The sequence below is a fragment of the Papio anubis genome, chromosome 18, assembly GCF_008728515.1.
Source record: "Papio anubis isolate 15944 chromosome 18, Panubis1.0, whole genome shotgun sequence".
Taxonomy (NCBI): Eukaryota; Metazoa; Chordata; class Mammalia; order Primates; family Cercopithecidae; genus Papio; species Papio anubis.
In genome coordinates this window covers 51,319,603-51,337,368 of record NC_044993.1, presented here as the reverse complement: position 1 = coordinate 51,337,368, position 17,766 = coordinate 51,319,603, and the positions used below count along the sequence as shown (strand labels likewise).

At 42.4% G+C, this 17,766-nt stretch overlaps 1 protein-coding gene across 1 annotated transcript in view; it reads left to right on the top strand.

Annotated features, from left to right (window-relative positions):
* Positions 1–11,493: 11,493 nt before the first annotated feature.
* Positions 11,494–17,766, top strand: part of CACNG3 (calcium voltage-gated channel auxiliary subunit gamma 3) — a 109,947-nt gene continuing 103,674 nt past the window's right edge. The window contains exon 1 of the mRNA XM_003916684.4: positions 11,494–14,267. Coding sequence (XP_003916733.1) covers positions 14,057–14,267 — 211 coding nt within the window. The 5' untranslated portion in view covers positions 11,494–14,056. The remainder of the gene's footprint in view (positions 14,268–17,766) is intronic.

The window sequence follows — 17,766 nt, the reverse complement described above, 5'->3', positions numbered from 1 at the left end:
ATCTGGCACTTGCTTCAGAATGATACAGTTAATGGAGCATAGACATGACAAGATTGGCCATGAGTCAGTCACTGTTGCAGCCAGCAATGGGTACAAGGGCGTCCATTCATTCTGTTTTTCTGCCCATTTTGTATATGTTTGGAAATTTCTCATAATAAAAATATTTTTAAAGTCCGATTTAGTTGAAATCAAAACTACAACCTCCCATTCCATTCAAAGCCTTTCCCTTTGACCAGTTCTAGCCTGACCATCAGTGGAGAGCCTCCACCAGTGGGAATGAGAGGAGGGATGTCCTCTGCTTCCCCTTCTTCTGTTGAAGGTTCCCCTGGGGCTGAAATGGGAGGGTGGCATCTGGGGTTTGGTAGAGGGTGAGAGGTGAAAGTCTTACTTAGATGGTACAATCAGTGGTTCTATTTTGTTTTGTTGTAATTTTGTTTTTTGAGACAGAGTCTTGCTCTGTCACCCAGGCTGGAGTGCAGTGCCGTGATCTTGGCTCACTGCAACCTCCACCTCCCAAGTTTAAGCGATTCTCCTGCATCAGACTCCCTAGTAGCTGAGATTACAGGCATGTGCCACCATGGTCAGCTAAGTTTTTTGTAGTTTTAGTAGAGATGGGCTTTCCCATATTGGCCAGAATGGTCTCGAACTCTCAGCCCCAAGTGATCTGCCCGCCTCGGCCTCCCAAAGTGCTGGGATTACAGGTGTGAGCCACCATGCCCAGCCTATGGTTCTATTTTGGCTGCTGCTCTCTGACATCCATATGGTGTTCTGTCGTGGACATGGTCCCATGAAGAAAGCTTGAGCTCAGTTACTTTCTCAGCATTTACTTGGTACTCAGCACATCTCGGCTACACCAAATCCTGGACGTGGAAGCGGCTTTATGATGCTCTCTCTTCCTGCTCTGCAGTGGAAGGTGGTCCCAACAAACCCCTTGCTCTCATAGTTCTCCAGGTGGAATCCAGGCACCAGCCTCTATGTTCAGGTGTTCACGTGTGCTCCAAACACCAGACAACACTTGCCAATTTTGCCCCAGTAGTCCCACACGATGTTCTGCTGGAACCCACTGCTCTCTTCTAGGTACCAACCTAGAGTCTCCACAGCTCAGTAAGTGTCAGGGAGTAGGATGTCAGTCTCCCCTAATCTCCCCAATAAGCTGATTTGGCCTCTTCTTACTTGGCTTGGTGGGCAAGAGCTACTCCCTTTTCTCTCATGGGAATGGAATAAGAAAAATCCAAAGCACCTTCCTCCCACAGTCATTTCTCCCACCTCATTGAACTCCAGCCTTCAGGCTAGATCGTCGAGATGGGAGTCATCAGAGTGAGGACCACAGGACCCACTTGGCCATCTCTTGGTAAAGGCTAGGGAGTCATTTGGCAGCTCTTTGGCTCTGGATGTGCGAATATTTCATGCTTATTGTTTTCACCTTTGAGGCTTTGGCCAACGTTCCAAGCCAATAGGAAGAGCCCCAAACTACATTCTATTTCACTTGATTTTAGGAAGGTTTCCAAAGTGGTTTTAAGCTTCTTAGTTGTCTATTTGAGGTATTTATCTCATCTCTCAATAAAGACACCATTTGAATCTCTAACTGCCTCTTGGGTCATTTTGTTTTCCTCTTGCATAAGTCTCAAGGAAACTGATTAACCACGTAATAGCCGTTTGTTATTCTGAAGGTGGCAGATTAAAGCAAATCTCATTAAGAGCCAGCTTCTTTGGCATCATACTTCCATTTATAGCTGCAGCTGACATTTATTGAACACTTAATACGTGCCAGGCACTGTGTTAAGCACTTATGTGTATTATCATATGTAATCCTCATTACACAAGAAGGAAGTTTCATTGACCAAAGAGATAGCTTCTATTACTATCCATATTTTATTTATGAGGAAAAAGTGACACTAAAAGATTACATTTCTCAAGGTCACACAACAGATGATGCAATTAGGACTCTAACCCAAGCTTCTCTAGCCCCACATCCCATTTTCTCTACCAATGCTGTCTGCCACGCACCACAGTGCAGTGTTTGATGCTTCCATGGATTCAAGTTGTTCTCCTAAAACTTGTTCTGGATTAGAGATGAACAAAGGTTCTTTATCCTGCTTCTTCTGGCAAAGTTTGTCCGAGACACAATTTGAGGGGTCTTTATCCTGAGTCTGCTTTCTAAAGTCAGGTCTTGGGGAAATGGCCAATTTCACAACTTGCCCACCCCATACCTCAATCTAGGTGGTGAGAAGAAGAGCAAAGCCCTAGGGAAGCTTGGAGCCAAAGAGATCTACTATTTTCTTGCCATCTTCTGGGTCTCTGCTAGAATTTCTTGTCCTGTGGAGCATGGCCAAGGCACTGATGTACCACTAAACAAAACAAAAAACCCCAAATTTTACCACATCACTCCCTGCTTAAAACCTCTCAATGTTCTCCATAGTTTTCAGGAAACAGTCATATTCCTTAACATCCAAGACATCAATACAATATCACTTGCCTGAGTTAATGCCACCGCCTCCTAATTCATCTCCAAGCCTTTACTCTTGCTTGTACCATCCATTATCCACTCCGTGGCTAGAGTGAAATCTCTGAACTATAAATGAGATCATGTTAACTCCCTGCTTAAAATTGTGCAATGGCTTCACCCTGCAAAAGAATTAACGCCCAAACTTCATTTAGCCTGACCAACTAGGTCTATATAATCTGGCCACAGTCCGCTTCCCTAACCTGGTTATCTACCATTTTTTCTCTTGTTTACCATTTGTCTTCCACATGACTCTTTCTGTTTTTCAACAAGCTGCATTCATGATCCTTTCGCTGGTGATACCTTTTTCTAGATCCTCTTAGAACTGACTCCTCCTCCACTATTGACTTTTCTTAACTCAAAAACCACCTCCCCAGAATGCCCCACTGACCATGCTACCTAAAGCAGTCCTTCTACTGCCAAGATTGGTCATATTGTATCACATTGCTTATGTTTATTTTTTGCAGCATTTTTCACTACCTGCATTTTTTTGTTTGTTTGTTGGTTGGTTGGTTGGTTTCATGTTTACTGGCTATCTCCCTCACCTAAAATACAAGCTCTTTCAAGGCAGGGAATCTATCTATCTTGCTCACTGCTGTCCCCTTAGAACCTAAAGCAGTGCTTAGCAAATAAGTAGATCTTAACAGATATTTGTTGAATGATCTAACATGGCTAAAAGTCCCTGAATAATCTGGAATCTGTGTATCTGTAGCTCACAGTGAATATCTATTATTCTTTACTTCCTACCATTTCTTCAACCTTTTTCTGGTAACAGCAACCTCAGTTTTCTCTAAAACATCATCCTTCACGCTACTATCAGTCCACATGGATTAAAATAAGGCTGGTTTTCCTTCCTATATGCCCAAAGATTGGAAAGGCAGCCCAAACCTAAAAATTGGCGAATTCCATTTTGTGTCCATTATTACTGGTTCGGGTGGGTATGAGCTAAATGAGTCGATGAGAAAGCAGACCCAAGACATTTACTGTAACTGTTGGTGGAGAGATGTCCTCTTTCTCCTAGGATTGCTCAACTGGTAGGATGCAAGCCAGGAGCTCTTGGTGCTTGAGAAGACAGCCGGCTCAGTGCAGAGGGAGGAGGGCTGAGATGGAGAGAGATGGATCCCGGAAGCTATAGATATTTACTTTTGGACTTTTAAGTTACACATATTAATTGATTACTTCTGTTTGTCTTATACACTTTAAGTTGGATTTCTGTTAACTGTGACTAGAAGCTTATGACCAATAGACCACCTCTCTAATTTCACATCTCCTTGCCTGAATAAATTAGGAATAATGCTCATCTGCTAAACTTGAAAAGGGGTGAAATAGGTTAAAGAGTCTGTTTTCATCACGTAATAAGAATTGTGGAGATAAAAGCTTTTGGCCTGGATTGGTAGCTCCATAATGCTATCAGGGACTCCGGCTTCTATCAGTGTATCTCTGTTGCCCAGGCTGGCATGCAGTGATAGGGGATTATAGCTCACTGTAGCCTCCGTGTCCAGGGCTCAAGTGTTCTTCCCACCTTGGCCTCCCAAGTAATCTGGATTACAGACATACTCCAGCATACCTGGCAAAACAAACAAACAAACAAACAAACAAACAAAAACTTTTAGAGATGAGAGGGGATCTTGCCATGTTGCTCAGGATGGCCTTGTATTCCTGAGCTCAAGTGAGCCTCCCACCTCAGCCTCCTGAATAGTTGGCATTACAGGCGTGAGCCACCATACCTGGATCAGGCTTCTTCTGTTTTATTTTCAGGTATACTGAACATGTGCTTGTTACCTTATGTAACAACATGGCTGATCTGACTCCAGCATTAAGTCCTAGTTCCGGGTAGGAAGAAAGCCAAGAGCAAAAGGTGTCACCTATGTGCTAGCAAAGTCTGTCCAAAAACCTCCTGGGAGGAGATTTGGCAGAAAACCCACAGAACAACTTTTGTTTTCCCTTTCTTAAATTTTGGTAAAATATATATATAATATTTGCCATTGTAAACATTTGTAAGCATAAAATTCAGTGGCATTAATCACATTCACAAGGTTGTGCAATCATCACCTTTATTTCTAAAATTGTTTCATGTGCCTAACAAAAATTCTACTATTAAGCAATAACTCCTCATTCCTGTCTCCTCTTGGCCCCTGATAAGCTCTAATCTACTGTCTTGTCTCTATGCATTTGCCTGTTCTACATACCTCATATAAATGGAATCATGCCATATTTGTACTTTTGCATCGGGCTTATTTTGCTTAGTACAATGTCTTCAAGATTCATCCATGTTGTGACATGTATCTGAAATTCACTCCTTTTTATGGCTGAATAGTATTCCACTGTATGTATATACCACATTATGTTTATCTATTCGTCTGTTGATGAAGACTTGGGTTGTTCTCATGTTTTAGCCATTATCTACACCGCAACTTTTGATTACATTGTATCAGTCAGAATTTTATGACAAAACCATCCTTCTCTGTAAGGAAAACTGAACAATGTACCTTTATTTCAGCTAGGGAGAGTGTCCCCAGTCACAATTGAAGTCTTATGTAAGAAGAAATAAGGAAAGCCTACTGGGTAAGCAACTAGAAGATTCTGTAACAATCCATGTCTTTTTGCCAGCAAATATCATTCTTTAAAATATATATATTCAGAGGGTACAAATGCAGTTTTCTTTCATTCATATATTGAATAGTGGCAAAATAGTGTGCCCATCACCCAAACAGTAGTGTACCCATCACCCAAATAGTAAATATTGTACCCAATAGGCAATTTTTTAGCCCTCACCCCAATGCTACCCTCTCATCCTTTAGGAGTCTCCAATGTCTATTTTTTCTACTTTATTTGTCCATGTGTACCCATTGTTTAACTTCCACTTACAAGTCAGAACATGTGGCATTAGACTTTCTGTTTCTGAGTTATTTTAGTGAGGGTGATGACCTCCAATTTTATCTATATTGCTGCAAAAGACATAATTTCATTCTTTTTTGTGGATGCATAGTATTCTCTGGCATATATATGCATATAATATGTGTGTATATATATACACATATATACACACACATATATACACACACACACACACGCACACATATCACATTTTCTTTATCCAATCCTCCATTGATGGACACTTTGGTTCACTTCATATTTTCGTATTGTGAATAATGCTGCAAAAAACATACAAGTATGGGTATCTTTTTGATATAATTATTTATTTCCCTTTGGGTATATACCCAGTAATGAGACTGCTGATTGAACAGTAGAATAGTAGTCTTATTTTTAGCTCTTTAAGAAATCTTTTTTCTTTTCTTTTCTTTTCTTTTTTTTTTTTTTTTTTGAGACAGAGTCTTGCTCTGTCATCCAGGCTGGGGTGCAGTGGCACAATCTCAGCTCACTGCAACCTCTCCGCCTCCTGGGTTCAAGTGATTCTCCAGCCTCAGCTGCCTAAGTAGCCAGGACTATGGCACATGCCATCACACCTGGCTAATTTTTGTATTTTTAGTAGAGATGGGGCTTCACCACGTTGGCCAGGCTGGTCTTGAACTCCTGACCTCAAGTGATCCACCCGCCTTGGCCTCCCAAAGTGCTGGGATTACAGGCATGAGCCACTGTGCCCAGCCGAGAAATTTTTATACTGCTTTCCACAGAGGCTGTACTAATTTACATTCCCACCAACAGTATGTAAGCATTTCCTTTCTTCTGCATCCTCACCAACATCTGTTATTTATTTATTTTTTTACTTTTTAATGATAGCCATTCTAACTGGAAAAAGATGACATCCCATTGTGGTTTTAATTTGCTTTTCTCTGATAATTAGCCAGCAAATGTTGTTCTATACATAGAATACATTTACCTTTACCCAAAAGACACCACCTCCAAAGTCTCATCCACGTAAAAGGTAAGATTTCTGGGCAGCTTGCAGCCCTTTTCAGCAGGTTTGGGTATATCCTCTCTTGGTCTACAATAAAAGACAATTTACTTGCTTCCAGCACATCCATCATTCAATAGTGCAGAAGGAGCCACATAATAATAATAATAATAATAATAATAATAATAATAATAAACTTTTAAAAGCAGATACTAAAGTACACACAGCAGTCACACATGTATAGAAATGATCAGCTGAGCAGGAATAACAATATTTCTCTTTCCTATGAATGGAAGACTTCCCTGGCTAGCAAATCTGTTCCCTTTTCAGAGAGAAACTTCCTTATTCATTACTTTTCATCACCCTATTCTCTGTCCCCTGGAAGGTTCTTTTCTGTCCATCTCTCTCCCTGGATTCATCTGAGGTGGAATGGGAAAGGACAGGCTTCCTGTTGGGCTCAAGGATCTTTTAGGAGTTTAGCTGTTTAGGGATTTAATAGTCTCAGGTTGCCATGTATCAAGCTTGGGAATTGTTTGGGAATGTAGTTCCTTACTATCCCTTCTTGTTGTCTTAGGTAGCATTCCCTAGAAGCAGAGCCTAAGGCAGATATTTGGATGCAAAAGACTTATTGAGAAAGTAATCTTTAGCAAAAACCCCAAGGGAGTATGGGAACAAACATAAGAAAAGACAGTGATTCTCCAGTTGTGGTTTCCTAAAGAGCAGCATTAACACCCCTGGAGAACTTGCTGAAAATGAACATCTTCAAGCACCATCCACCTTGGAAAGTTTGAGGGTGGAGCCCAATAATGTCTCATTCAACAAGCCTTCTAAGCGATTCTAATGCACACTACGGTTTGGCAACCAAAGAGGATGGAGATGAAGCCCAACAAGGATGTGGTAGCCTTGGCCTGATCATCGGAGGACCCTGGAGCATAAATTGTATCTCAGAGTTGTCCCTGCGTCTGGCAGGAGGCCAGCCTTTTGCACCTTTGTGTCTGACCGCAGGAAGAAGGGCTCTAATTCCTTGGGAGAGGCAGCTCTCATCAGCTGAGACCCAGTTGTCCCAGGAGGGGGCAGCTCTGGGTTAGAAAGGTCAGGGCTAGAGGCGTATAAATGCACCAACCCAGTAAAGAGAATCTGAAGAGTAGTGTAACAACAAAGAGTAGTGAAATGACTCCTCCTCCTCCTCCTCCTCCTCCTCCTCCTCCTCCTCCTCCTCCTCCTCCTCCTCCTTCTTCTTCTTCTTCTTTTTCTTCTTCTTCTTCTTCTTCTTCTTCTTCTTCTTCTTCTTCTTCTTCTTCTTCTTCTTCTTCTTCTTCCTTCCTTCGTCTCCTCCTCCTCCTTCTTCTTCTTCCTCTTCTTCTTCTTCTTCCTTCTCCTCCTTCTCATCCTCGTCCTCCTCCTCCTCCTCCACCTCCTCCTTCTCTTCTACCTCCTCCTCCTCCTCTTCTTCTTCTTTGAGACAGGGTCTCACTCTATCGCACAGGCTGGAGTGCAGTGGCACCATCATGGCTCACTGCAGTCTTGAACTCCCAGGCTCAAAGGACTCTCTTGCCTCAGTCTCCTGAGTAGCTTGGATTACAGGTGTCCACTACCATGCCTGGCTAATTTTAATTTTTTGGAGAGACAAGGTCTGACTATGTTGCCCAGGCTGGTCTCAAACTCCTGGCCTTAAGTGATCCTCCCACCTCAGCCTACCAAAGTGCTGAGATTACAAGCATGAGCCATTGCACCTGGCCTGCAATTGCTCTTATTCATCCAATTGTCTCTGTCGTCTTCATGAGACTAAGAGTTTCAGGTGATCAAGAGCAACGTCCTTCCTGCTTGTTATTTACTCATCAGTGCCTGTCACAGGTGTAAATCTTAATAATTACTTATGCAATTAGTTGATTAAACAAATACTAATTAAATGCCTACTGTATCCTGAGCACTATTCTAGGGTCTGATAATTTAGATTCGAACAAGACAAAGCACCTGTTCTCATGGATTTCTTTGGCTTTAGTTGGGAAGATGACAATAAGCACAAAAACATATATATACATACACACAGTATAAGGTCAGATATTGATAAATGCTATGAAGAAAAATAAAGCAGAGTGAGAGTATAGAGAGAAATATGGGGTGTTATTTTTAGATAGAACAGTTAAAAAATTCTCTAAGAAGGTGACATTTGAGCTGAGGTATGAATGAAGTGAGGGATTGAACCATGACAATATCTGGTGGCAGCAATTTGTATGTAAATTCAAAATTATTTTAAAATAAATGTTTCTTACATATAAAGTATATTCAGGGAAGAGCATTCTCAGCGCAGGAAATCAATGGGTGAGTCACAGGAAACACCTGGCATTTCTGTATCAATAAAACAGGAGGTGGTTGGAGATGGACAGCTGGCACACTGCTTATTGTTTTTATTTATTTTTGAATTAACTTTAAACTTTCATCAAAATATACATGTACAAGATTTTTAAAATCAGATAGGATAGAAGTGGCTATAGTAAAAAACAACTGTTCTGGTCCCACCCTGTTCATTCTCATTACTCGTTTTATTTTAGTTTAGTTCATTTTACCCCATTGTCTCTTCTTCTCTTCTCCAAATATAGATTAGAGTATTTTTATTTTTTGTATTAGTTATCTTTAATTTTCAATGACATACTAGATACTCTAGATCTCCTTTTATCAACTCTAGACAGTATATTTTGGCTATTCTCTTTGTATAATAATATTAGGATGTTACATCCTACCATTCCTCCCCTCCTTCTACCTCCAATTTCTATCACTGTCTGGAGAGTAGAAACATAACTTCACGTAATTGGGTTCAAAGAGAGCATAGAGGGTTTCAGATACTGAAAGAAGGTTAACAAGACTGAAGTTGAAATAATGATGTGTGAATGTTTTGTAAGCATATTTAGTTTTTAATGCTTTTTTCTATAGGTTGAATCTAAAAGTAGAAAACTCATAACAAGGCTATGTGTGAACATTGAGAGAATTCAAGATGGCGGGGATGACACTGTTTAGTCCATGTGTGCCTGGTTTTCATCATCTCCTTGACTTAGACACATGTGGGTGCCCTTAACTCTGAAGACGTTTTCTCTTCTGATGATGCTCCATTCTCTTCTGACAAAAGGTAAAGCTGGTTTGGTACCACTGACACCCAGCTTAGTTGGAGTCCAGTATCTTCTGAGCCCCATATCCTGCCATGTTGTCTTCTCCTTTGTGGTCACATTTTACTGCTGATCCCATGGACATCACTGGAGTGGCGCCACAAGTAGATCACATGGGATTTTCACAGTAAAGTCTTCTGAGGTATCACAGAATTTCCCCCTTTTCTAAGAACTATCCTTCCACAACTCACAGGTGCTGATCCTGATGGCTACGTTTATACTACATGACCCTGAAAACTTGGCCACAGCTGCATGGACCAGGAAGTGGCAAGCAACAGAAGCTAGGCTGATCAGGTTGTCTCTCCCGGAAATTTTGAATTAGGACTAAAACTTCCCAGTTTAGTCTGGGTGGGTTTCTTAAATAGAGATGACATAAGAACTCAAAATCTAGCTTCTATTTTGAGGATCAAAGAATAGATGAAGCAAAACAATTTTTCAACTAAAAATATGAAAAGAGGCAGAGATGCAAAATGAAGTGACTGTCAAGACTCCTGATGGCTTTTTTTTTTTTTTTTTTTTTTTTTTTTGCTGGTTCCCGCTCCCTGCCGAGGCCTGATTGAACCTCTGCCCTATGGTTCTTTGAAACATCGTCATATTCTTGTACCAAATTCTCCATTTTCTTAAGCTAGCTCTGGTAAGTTTTTGCCATTTACAGTCAAAGTGAACTCACTAATAAAATATTCCCAACTGCATAATCTGCTCCCTGGAGGATGAGAATCATATCTTTGTATTCTCCAAGGTGCTGAGCACATAGTGGAATGCCTTGCACATAGTAGGCAGTCGAGAAGCATTTGCTGAATTGAAGCAGCTGTCAGTACTCCTTCCTAAATGACACAACCATTCTTACAGGGGTCACTGACCCCTCCAGATGTATGAGAAGATGGACAGGGAAAAGCATAAATAGATACACCGTGCCAACTACTTCACTAGCTGACAGCCCAATGGAAGAAAACAAAAGTCTTAATAAGAGAATCATACAACAGTTGCAAGATGTCTGAATGTCTCCTAGTCTTCTGCCAGATACGTGGGATCAGAGAGGGCTATTAGCAAACAGGAGTCTAGCTCCAACTCGCCCTGGAGAGAGCTCTGAATCTCTTGAGTCCCTCATTGATCTGTTGAAAGAGCCCTCTAGTGGTGAAAATGAGGAACGATCGCTAGCCTTACAAGCAGGTTTTACGCATCCAGGGCCACACACCTACACATTCAATTGAATGAAAGGATGAGGTCATCCCCTAGTAAGTTGGGAGGCATGGTAGGGAACTAACTGCGGCCTCCCTGCCTCCACACTCCCACTCCGTTCAGTTGTTCTGACTTGCTCCACATGCAGGTTTGGGACTTCCCACAGTGATCAGGTTGGCCCTGGACAACAATCCCAAAGAATGAGCCTGCCTCACCACGTCAGAGGCTCCGGACAAAACTCCAGTTTTATCACATGTATCCCTTTCTCTTATTCGGCAAAACTGGGTGCATAATTGCTACCTTCATCTACCTGAGCTCCTGATAATTTTCCCCCAACTATCCTTCTGCTAGGCCCCTGGGCACCATACTCTGCCTGTCTGGGTTTCTGTTGAAGAGCTAAGTGAGTGGAGATGAAGATGCTGTTGTTCCACTGTGAGTCTGGTAAATGGAGTGATTGGGGCATACGGTCCCTTAGCCCAAAGCTCACTCATCTTTCATCAACATGGTCCTGCTTTGAAAGAAGACCTTTCTCACTTCTGTCAGAGCAAGAGAAGAATCAAACAGATCCTGAAATGACTGCCTTGATCATTATTAATTATTTCATCTTCTTTAACTTTCTGAGAGTGGGGAGGGAAATTTTTGCTAACTGAATTAACCCCTCCCAAGAAATACCAACCTCACCTCCATGTTATATTTGGCTTTTCCTTAAAAAAAAAAAAAAAGGTAACAATAATCAAGGCAGGATATTTTTTAAGATGCAAATTTTTCATTTCAGGAAAGAAAATGACACTAAGTAACTTGTAGGAGCCCTTGTATGTCCTCTCCCTACTATCTTCTGTCATTCTTCTGGAGGACAGCTGTAGTCCTGGCCCCAAGTTTATCCATTCCATTGTGGAATATGTGGCAAGCTTTCAGTATTTCTACCTCCTGTCCATAAATCAGTGTTTGTGAACCACTACACATGCATATGCAACTAAATGCATGTAGGTATACACACCTACGTATTCAAATCTATACTTTACCTACACATACCTATGCATAGCAAAAATGCCATGCATTTGCAGCAAATATGTTCACATCGTCCTAACACTGCCTGCAGGTACAAACATACATTTACATACTTGTTTTACTTCTATGACAAATTCACAGGCATTCAGAATTTATAACTAAACTGAACACAGCACAGGTGAGCATTCAAACACAATCATTCCACAGCTATATATTCAAACTTCCTCATGCACATGCGTATTTATCTAACATCAAGAATAAAGTCTTCAATCTTAACACCAAAATAAGAGTAGCAAAGTCACCAAGAAGTTGTGAGCTGCATTTGCGAACCCTTCAATATATTGCTGCTACTTAGTCACTTGAATAGAAGCTCCCAGGCAGCCAGAGATGGCACCAGGGGAGTATGTGTGTCTGCGATTACCTCCCGTTATATTACTGTCCAGCTAAATAACATTCAAACATGACAGCTGGTTGTGGACACATCTCAGGAACTGTGGAAACAACCCAAGCAGCCTCATTTCTAAATTCCTGACCTCTGGATATCAGTCCCAGTATGCCATAAGAAAAAAATAATAAGGGCATTTCTGTGGGCTGTTTCTAGTCAACTCGGTGTGTGCCCATGCATATGCCAGAATACATAGTAATAAAAAGCTGGTTAAAGGCTGGACCTTTGCAATACTGGCTATTTCCAAGGAAGAGAGCTTTCAGGTGTGCAATGCCATGCGCACTTTGGACTAACAAGCAAAGCAGACCTAACTTCACCTGCTTCATGGTCTGACTTAGATAACAATGTTAACAAATGAATATCTCAGAGACCTTTGAACAAAATCTGACATTTTCAGTGACTCTCCCACCATGAATCCATCACTCCCTTCAATGTAGATGTGTTAAAAATGTATAAAAGGCGTATTCAAAGACCAAAATCTTATAGTCTTTTGCCCAGGGTCCCTAATATGTGCATTACAGAGTCTATATACTTTTAGCTCCTTCCATCTTTTAGGAATACGTGATCATATATATATGAACAGTTCCGGGTCTGATCTGAGCAGGTTGTCTCCGGTGTAAACCAGAGCTCCAGAGAAAGGAGGGTAGACATATTGGTTTGTTTGCTGGGGAACCAAATTGAGACAGACTCTACACAGATGTGATAGTGACAACACTTTTTGCCCGCCTAAGTGAGCCATAGAGTCGTCCCCAGAGCTGCCGGTGCCTTTAAGAAGACTCGGTCTCACGGGTCTTCTTTTTCCCCAGTGGGCTCCAGTGGTGCCCGCAGCAAAAGGCAAACTTGCCTGGCTCATGGGGTGGAAGGGAGGATTGAAGAATGCCGCGTTGGGTGGGTGCTGAGAGAGCGCCAGAGTGCGCTACGGGCTTCGCTCCCCTTCCCCTTTCCTTAACCCTTCCCAGAGCGGAGGAACCGGGTCGTGCTGCAGCGCCCAGGAGCCGGGGCGCTGACTGTCCTCGTCTCCCGAAACTTTGCGCTGAGAGTGGGCTTGACTGGGCAGGGCCGAGCCGACTGATTGACCCGGGAAGGAACAGGGGAGGGCGGGTGAGGGAAGAAAGACCCTTAGCACCTCGGGTTTCTAGCTCAGGCGGCGGTGTGCAGCTGCAGGAGGGAGCTGTCCCTTCAGCATCACGGACCTTAAAGCCTAGGCGTTAGGACGGCGGAGGCGGGGCAACAGGCGGGGAGCTGTCCCTTCAGCACCACGGACCTTGGCGCCCCCAGGGAAACCAGCCGGCCCCCGCCCCAGGACTCTGTCTTTTCTCCAGTTTGAGCGGGGGTGTCGGGAGCAGGCGGAGAGCTTTCCTGCGAGGCTGTGGAAGCAGTGAACACTCTTCTCAGCGGCTCGCCTCCCAGCAGTGCTATTTTTTGCCATCCGCCCTCACCCCCAGCACACGCGCTCGCACACACACGCACGCACGCACACACACACACTCACACAGAGACCTCTCTGGGTTTCTTTGCCTTGAGTCTCCCGGGGCTGTGAGAAACCAGGCGCATCTCAAACCGAGCTGGCAGCTCCAGGCTCCGGAGCCATGCCCTGCACGGACCCTCGTCTTTACCAAGCTCCTGAGGAATGAAAGGAACCCAGGGACCCTCAGAAGGCAGCAGTGATGCGGACCAACCCCCAGGAGCCTGCACCCTTCCGAGGGCCATAGGCGACCCAGGGAACTGGAGAGAGCTCCAGACAGGAAATCCCAGCTTTCCCAAAGTCCCTGTGGATGCTGACAAAAGGAGACTTGAATTTTTGGAAGAGCCTGTGCTAGGTTACCCGGCTGCAGAGTGATTTTCCCCTCCGGCACTGACTCTCCCCCTCCAACCCCCAGCCGTCCAGAGTACCATGAAGAATTATGAGGATGTGTGACAGAGGTATCCAGATGTTGATCACCACTGTGGGAGCCTTTGCAGCTTTTAGTTTAATGACCATTGCAGTGGGCACGGACTACTGGTTATATTCCAGAGGTGTGTGCAGGACTAAATCTACAAGTGATAATGAAACCAGCAGGAAGAATGAAGAAGTAATGACCCATTCGGGGCTGTGGAGGACGTGCTGCCTAGAAGGTATTTACAATTTCGTCTCAATGGCTCTGAATAATCCAGTTCTGATATTTTGGTGGGTGTTTGGAGGAGATGGAAGTGGTAATGAGGAGAGAAGAGTAGTTCAAATTATTGCTGAGAATGTGCAGGTGCCCAGACTCTGTTAACAGCAAGACTGACGCCATGTGGGCTAAAGGGGTTGGGTCTTGTTGATTGTTTTTAGTATAAGCTTCATGAGATGAGATTTTGTCACACTCTAGGCAGCTTCTGCAGTTTAGAAAAGTCTTCAAATCCAAAATCCCTAGGCATATTGTCAATTGCTTGGATCTCTGGCTTGAGATGGGGTCTTTAACTCTGCTTAAATTGGATTTTGAAGTGAGGGGGAGGGAAGGGAGGAGAAGGGACAAGATGAAGGAAGTGAGGAGACAGAGAGAGGGAGAGGGAGAGACACAGAGAGAGAGAGATCCTGACCCGGTCTGGCACATTCTGAGCTATTTCCTTATTTCTCAACATAGACTTATCAGTTTCTCCTGAGTTTGCTGTAACTAGATATTGTCATGAACTTCCACTGCCAATCAGTAACAGGGTAACATATGTAAACCCCTACTCCCACCCACACCCTATGCACACATTTTAAGAAAAAGAAAATCCTTATTGATACATGTTTTATTAGTTTGCATCACAACAAAACTGAAGTCTTGGTATTTTGTATCCACCTGTCTTCATTCCTAAATCATTCCCAAATTCAAAACAAGGTATTTCCATGACATTTACAAAAGACTGATTCTCCAAGAATAGCAGTTCGTCACTTCTAGTTCTGAAAATTAGGGGAGTAGTTCTAAATTATAATGAGGAAGACAGAACAATTTTAAAATGTAAAGCCCTTTTGTAGCCTACCACACTATTAAACTTGCTTTTGCCACACCAGAAGTCACTCTCAGCACCAGTAGGCAATGCTTGGATATCATTGGGAGTAAATAGAAAGATAAGGAAGAAAATCAAGGCTCTTTGGAGCCTACATGCCTGAGGGAAGTCACTGGATTAGAGGGGCAGTAGGGGTTTTCTTAAGCTTCTGAGAAATCTGTGAAGCTTGTCACCGTCGTGGGCAAGGAAGTCTGGGTTTCCTGTATGGTCCCCTCCCCTGCTTGCCATTGGTTCTTCACACTGCATTTCCACTGGCTGGCATTTGTCAGGGCTTCTTGAGAACTTGCATTTATGTAAATCGCTTAGGAAATCATGCTATGACATCACTTGCCAGTGTAATATTGCATCATTATCTGGCCTTCTTCCCATGTCCTGACACTTTGAACAACTGCTCTCCTGACTGTAGCGCTACTACAATTGATTCTGTTTCTAAAACAAATTTGCAACTGGTGGGAAGCCCATGTAGGAAAGGGCTACCTTTAATGCAGCAAGGATCATGTGAAGTCAGAAGACCTGGGTAATGCTGCAAAGTATCGCTGTGACCTTGGCTAAGACATTTACCCTCTCCAACTCTCAGTTTATTCATCTGGGAAATGATACGTTTGGATTAGGTGGTCTTGAATTAACACTGTCTAAAGCTTATACTGTATTCAATGCATTGACAGAAATTCTAGATAATTATTTCCTAAACAATGACAAAAGTCAGATATTTGTGAGCATTTGTGATTGTGTATGGTGAAGTCATTTACCTCAGGGGAATTCCATATTTTCCCTTTCTTATATCGACTATAAGGAATTGAATTATCTTTTGTAAAACTGATTTGGTGGATGTTGCAATATCTACACGGTTCTAGAGATGGCATAAAAATTCTAAGGTTCCTCCAAGCCAAAAATGGCACATATGGGTACTGTGCTTTAGCAATTTCCAATTCTTCTGCCTCTGGGAATCAAACCTGAAAATGCACAATTGAAAATGAAGTTTGACTTCGCTCATTATGATCTATGAAAAAAATATATCTATAAGAGCAGAGGTAGGACCTAAAATTTCTGAACCCTTGCTAAGAATTTCTCAACTGATGGTTTCTCTTTTTTCCAACATCATGTCCTACACCCACAGTTTGTACAAGGAATTAAAACCCCACCCAGGCATTCTGTAGGCTTAGTGGGAGAAGTGAGAAACTGAATCAAGAAGAAATTGGATGAGTTGAAGACATATCCTTGGGCAGGTGAATTCTATCGAGAAACTGCGTTGCAGTCCCCATACAACTTGGCCTGACTTTTGTTGTTGTTGTTCACTTTTTTGAAGTATTAAATACAGTAAGAAGCACAAATCACAGTGAATCACAATAAAATATTACCTATGGCTGCACCCATGTAATTAGCACCTAGATGGGTCCTGGCTGAAATTTGAAGACAAGATTTGTTGCAATGTACTAAACACATCAAGTGTTTGAGGAATTTGCAGAAGCCTCTGATTTCTGCATGGGAAGACACATGCAGTTGGTAGCATCCATTCCAGGCATTTCCGTCCTCTGGTAGAATGAAGATGGACAGTCCTTTCCCATTCAGTATTTCTTACCTATCCCTGAGCCTCAACATCCTCATTTTCTGGTCCTTTAAGTGTCAAGGGAAAACTGGGAGGTTTTTGTAGCTCCATTTTCTTAGAGGTCAAATTAGAAAAGTTCGTTCTTCTGTACTTTTTTAAAGAGCCATGAGACAATGTGATTATTTTATCCAAAAGAAGAGAACGCCAAGGAGAACATGACAGCTGTCTGCAAATATCTGAAGGGCTGTCATATGAAAGAGAGATTTGAAATGTCCTGTGTGGCCTCAAAGAGATAGAAGTAGGAGCTAGAGGAAAATAGGTTTTACCTCAATATAAATAACTATCCAATGTGGAATGGGAAGCTTTGGGAGGTGATGGGTCTTCCAACACCAAAGATATTCAAGTTTAAGCAAACTACATCAATTGTTTCCCAACTTGGCTGGTCATCAGATTCTCATGAGGAACTTTAAAAAATTAGATTATCTGGGGCTCCATAACTAGATTCTGTGCTTCCATAGGTCTGAGGTATACCACGAAAATCTGAGTTTTCTAAAGGTGCTCCAAGCAATTATGATGTTAAAGCCAACATGTATTGATATTTGCACTGGGCCTGAGGATGACTACGTGTTATAAGGATGATCACATCACTCAAGGAGGAGAAGGATGTTTCCAGTTTTCATTTCTGTAGGTAGGTTATATCCTTCTCCTTCTTGAGTGACATGATCAGCCAAACCAAGTTTACTTTGTAGCTGAATTTGGCCCATGGGCTGCCAGTTTTGAGCCTTGTAAATTACCTAAATGGCATTTTTAATCCAAATTTCTGATATTTTAATATTTGACTCCTGAATTACTCTTTAGTAGTCAATAATCACTTTTTCAACCCTCAAAAAATACCTAAGAAAAGATAAGCTAACCTACCAGAATATCCGTTACGTTTAGCACTTAATATGTGCTCACACTGTTCTAAGAATTTTGAAAAATTAACTCTTTCATCTTCAAAGAAGCTCAGTGGTGCAGATACTATTATTACCCTCATTTTACAGATGAGGAAAC